Genomic DNA, 4,805 nt, shown 5'->3' on the forward strand with positions numbered 1-4,805 from the left:
CACATTGTGGGAAAACACATTTTGCTTTCCTTCCCTAACCCCACTCCCTTTCCTGCAAATGACAGTGCACCAGGTGAAGATAATATCAAGTTCTCTGCCTTATGATCTGCGCGAAAAGCTGCTATGGGAAACAGTTCGATTCTGAACTTGAGCTGCACTGCCGCATTCCGGTTGCACTTTGCTAAAGATGATAACCTACAAGTTTGATTGTTGAGCAACAGATGGTACTGACATAGGAGTTGTTTGCCTCAATTAACAAATTTATAATCCCATCCACCCCCCCCCCCTTCCAAACCCCAGTACCTTTATGCATCTGGTATCATTGATCCGACTAAATAATCTGCTTCACATAGGGCCCAGTGAAAGGGAAGCATTCCCAAAGAGTTTCTCCATATTCAGAGCTCGGACTTGAGTCCTACAGTAAAAAAAAAAAAAAAAAAAGGAGGGTGGGGGCGGGGGGATCTCAATTATTCAACCACACTCAGTGGTATTTATAAGGGGTTGTTCGAAGCATTCCCTATGAAATATGCCACAAAAGAGCAGAATTAAACTTGAGGAAATATTTTATACTTGTTACATATTTGAGGCTATCCACATGTGCATAACTATTCCCTCAAAACTCTCTAGTTTGGGTGAAGAAGGTGCCTGGTTAAGGGTTGATTTTGGATAGAACACTCTTGTGGGAGATCCAACAAGTTTTAGCTCAATTTGAAGAAGCATATAACAAACCAAGTGGTCACTGTCGAGCAGCAACAACCTTTATATTAGCTTCAACTAAGAGAAAAATATTCAGCATTTTCATTTCACCAGCAGTTGGAATATGAAAGCATTAAATACACACGGATCATACCGGGCAAGAATATTTCCTAAATAAAAGGTAATATTTCACAAACATACATGGTCCAGTAATACCATAGTTTTAGTCAATCATTTTGCTGCTTACAGTAGAGGTTGCAGCAGCTAGGAGAATAGTCCTTTTTCACATAAGCAATCACAGAAATAATGTGTGGCATTCAACACTCAGCCACAGGAAAAGCAGATCCAATGTTATCTCCCAAACGATAGCATTTAATATTAACAGGATATGGACCAATCTCAACATGGTTCTCTTCCCCTCCAACAAAGAAGCATAGAGTGTAGATAGCAACTTCAAATTCAGGGCTAACTCCAATCAAACTACTTGACACAGATTTTAGGACGCCGTTCCATTCAAACTGTATGGTCAGTAACTGAGTCTCTGAGTCGGGCTGCATTAGAAAGAAGGCAAAAGAGTTAACATGCTGAATGAATACAAATAGATACAGGAAAAACAAAAGTAGATATACTATATTTAGAACCCCTAGACTTCAGCCTCTAAGACCCAAATTAATAGTTGTATGACTTACAATCTCTCCGCGCCTTCGGGGGAAGATGTATCCTTGATAGTCAACACTGCCCTTAGCTTCCTCTAAATAGAACTGCAAACAACATAATGTATAAGAAGAATATATAAGCTCGCTAATTTCCCTTCTATAAGTCAGAAATTCTGCACTCACAATGCAGTTTATGGTGAAAAGCACATATACTAAGGAAAATTGGTAGAAGTTATGAACTCTATTGAACGGTGATTAGGCGAGTTGTTGTCCTGAATAAATTTGAAAATGCGCATTCTCTTTTGCAATGTCAGAATTAATTTTTTAGTGTAGGGGAAGAGTAATGTCATATATATACAAAATAAAATCCAGCTACTGAAGAGTGCAAAAGGTACTCATTTGGGTATGGCTCTTCAATTCTGCATTTTGTATTCAGATTCAGCGTGAAGGGGAGCCTTGGCGTAACTGGTAAAGTTGCTGCCATGTGACCAGGAGGTCACGGGTTTGAGCCATCGAAACAACCTCTTGCAGAAATGCAGGGTAAGGCTGCGTAGACCCTTATGGTCCGGTCCTTTCTCGAACCTCGCGCATAGCGGGAACTTAGTGCACCAGGCGCCCCTTTTATTCAGCAGTTTTAATCTATTTTGTCTAACTCCAAGATGACAAAGCTATATTCTTGAGGATCTTAATAGCTCTCTTTCACTCTGAAAGCTAAAAATGTTTTCCAGAAACTAATTCTAATCTTACTCAAGAACCAAAACTTGCCAATATAAGTCAGCAAACAGATAAAGCTGCTTGCTAATTTCAACTACTATTAGTTGGAGTTAATGAGAAATGCATAATCAATCAATTCCAACTATTTGTCCCTTTGCATCTAAAAGTCTTGTATATACTAGAGTATAAATGTAAATGCATCAAGTAGAAGAAAAGAATGAAGTGCACCTGAAGCCAGTTGTGAAATCCAGAAACTGATTTTTCCCCGTGCTCCTTTATCTCTCCAACAAAAACATGTTCAAAAGCTGAAGAGCTAGCAGATGTACCACCTCGACTATAAAGGTCGAACCAGAGATGAGTCATCATTCTCTTAAACTCTTCATAATCACCAGAAACTACGCGTTTCAATGATAGATACTTGTGCAGATATTTTATTGGCGCAGTTCTACTGATCTCTTCTATGAATGCTGTTTGTTCTTGCTTCTCTTGAGGTGTTACATTCTCCTTACAACCCTGGTGCGGATTATAATTATCTAAAAGGGAACAGAAACGAGAATAAGTAGGCTTGTTAAATACATCGTCACTCAACCAGGAAAATAAACATCCTTCGGCCATATCTTCCTTTTGGTAAACCTTCTTTCCTTCACCGCAATCAATCTGGTAATCCTTTCCTGGAACTAAGCGGTTAAGATCAAGTTCCCAAAGCTTGTTGCATGCTCTCGATAAATCTGAAAGCTCTTCTTCGGAGGGTTCCATGCCAACTCCATATTCAACCTCATTTGAATATTCTTGCTCATCAACAGGCTTTTTGTAATTGTCCCAATAATCCATTTTAACCTGTTGCAGCATTTCAACCATTTCCATATGATGACAAGCGTAAATTTTAAATGCACAACTGAAAAGCTTGAAGAATTGACAAGTTGCTCTATCTGTTATTTTTCATCTGAGAGAAGTATATTTAGTTTCCCCTTGCTCTTTTGGGTGTATATACGGAGCAATATAGTTTTTTTCTCAGGGTAAGGTCTGCATACACACTACCCCGACCCCACTGGTGGGATTTCACTGAGTTTTTTGTTGTTGCTGTTGTTGTATATGGAGTAATATAGTTTTCCTACACATCTTTTACTTAGTAACAAGAAAACATAGCTTGTATTGTGGAAAGACATCTACTCCTTGTCTGTGTTTTAGACAGTAAAACTAGTTCACTAAGTTGTGAAATAATAACCTTTTGATGCCGTTTAGTAGGCTTTTTCTGGACCGTCTCCCAGCCGTCATTGTTTCCCTCGTCCTCCTGCAGGAATACCAGTAAAACATGAGGATACCTTCATGAGGAAGATCAAAATAGATATGATACTTGAGCAAGGCCAACCTTTTGATTGAAAGTATCCTGCCTCTCATCGTCATTTCTTTCGTACCCCTGAGGTGAAGCCTGCATGTTTTGAGATGGCTGAGAACCGTGACCATTCAAACAGAAAACATGCTACTTCACACTGACTACATAAGTATTTCACACCTGTGATATGATTATACTTATCTCTTCAATCCACTTGAGATCCTATACAAGACATGTCCTTTTATTTTTAAAAAAATTAATATGAAATAATTAAGGTCAAATTTTGTGGCCCTCCAACCAAGTTAATTGGTTAAAAACTTGCACCACATGCTGATGCAGTACCAATCCAACAGTTTTTTCTTATCAATTGGTGTTTACATTCTTGTTCTCTCAAATCGCGTAAATCAACTGTACAAGCAGCCCTGCACCTTCTTTGCACAAACAATAGTAGGAAAACAATCCCTGACCACTCCACCAAACACGTTCTTTGTATTAACTAATGCTACAGCAACAACAACAACTGTGTCTCGATCTCAAACTAGTTGGAAAAAACTATACGAGTCCTCTATATCTAATCCACTCTATTTGGTCCTTCTCGTTCCACTACATTTGGGTTAATTCATAAAGCAAGAACATCCAATCACACAACAGAAACAGACTCTATCGACAGATCAATGCCAAGTTAATCATCAATGCTGTAAAGATTCAAAATTTATTAATGAACTATATTTTAACCACAAAAACTACTCTAAAAGCAGGATTTTTTTTTTAAATAAGCACAAAATTCAAGACTTGGGTGTCTCATATTCATGAATTTTACACTACAGAATCACAAATACACTGTTAAAAATAACAAAATCAACCAAAAAAGAATACTTGTATGCACCTTTTGGGGCATCATGTGAGGCCTTGATTCACTTGATTTCCACTCCTCATTTCTCCCATATCTCCCCTCCTGCCAAAAATTCAAAATTAATAATTAAAAAAAATCAAAACTTTAATTCAAAAGTTAACAATAACTTATTTAATTAATTTAAAGTCAGACAGATCAAGAAAAACCAAATTAAAAACCTCTCTATTATATCCATGTTTACGATCGCTGCTAATCCCTTCATCTTCTTGATCCCCTGACACCACCTGCACATATTAGCATACTCCATTAGCACAGATTAAAAAAGGGAAGTTTTTTAAAGTGGCAGTGACGAGTGCTAACCTGCGCCCAAGTAGATCTTGACCGTTCATCACGATCACCAGATTGATTGTTCCTATCATCATTTTCATCATTGCCCAAAGCCACATTCAACAACCCCTTTACTAATCCTTCCATTGATGATCAAATCAACAACTATTCTTTTCCTCCTGTTTTTGGGAGATTGTCTTGAGAGAAATTGGTAGTGTGATCGGAT

The 4,805-nt window shown here is 38.0% G+C and overlaps 1 protein-coding gene across 1 annotated transcript; it reads right to left on the reverse strand.

Moving 5' to 3' along the window:
- Window positions 1-847: 847 nt before the first annotated feature.
- On the reverse strand, window positions 848-4,805 carry LOC107790662 (uncharacterized). Its single transcript, XM_016612616.2, has 8 exons — window positions 4,613-4,805; window positions 4,471-4,536; window positions 4,286-4,354; window positions 3,436-3,495; window positions 3,292-3,357; window positions 2,295-2,903; window positions 1,386-1,457; window positions 848-1,247 (listed from the first exon to the last, which is right to left on the reverse strand). The coding sequence occupies exons 1-8, from the start codon at window positions 4,724-4,726 to the stop codon at window positions 1,014-1,016; spliced, it is 1,290 nt and encodes a 429-aa protein (XP_016468102.2). The 5' UTR covers window positions 4,727-4,805; the 3' UTR covers window positions 848-1,013.

This window comes from Nicotiana tabacum, chromosome 1 (assembly GCF_000715075.1).
Source record: "Nicotiana tabacum cultivar K326 chromosome 1, ASM71507v2, whole genome shotgun sequence".
NCBI lineage: Eukaryota > Viridiplantae > Streptophyta > Magnoliopsida > Solanales > Solanaceae > Nicotiana > Nicotiana tabacum.

What these genes read in the sequence shown, in the direction of transcription:
- LOC107790662 (XM_016612616.2), bottom strand. Translation starts at nt 4,726, where the DNA reads ATGGAAGGATTAGTAAAGGGGTTGTTGAATGTGGCTTTGGGCAATGAT. An exon ending in AACATGGATATAATAGAGAG is followed by an intron (nt 4,355 to 4,470) that starts GTTTTTAATTTG and finishes AATTTTTGGCAG; the next exon opens with GAGGGGAGATATGGGAGAAA. An exon ending in AGGATACTTTCAATCAAAAG is followed by an intron (nt 3,358 to 3,435) that starts GTTGGCCTTGCT and finishes GTATTCCTGCAG; the next exon opens with GAGGACGAGGGAAACAATGA.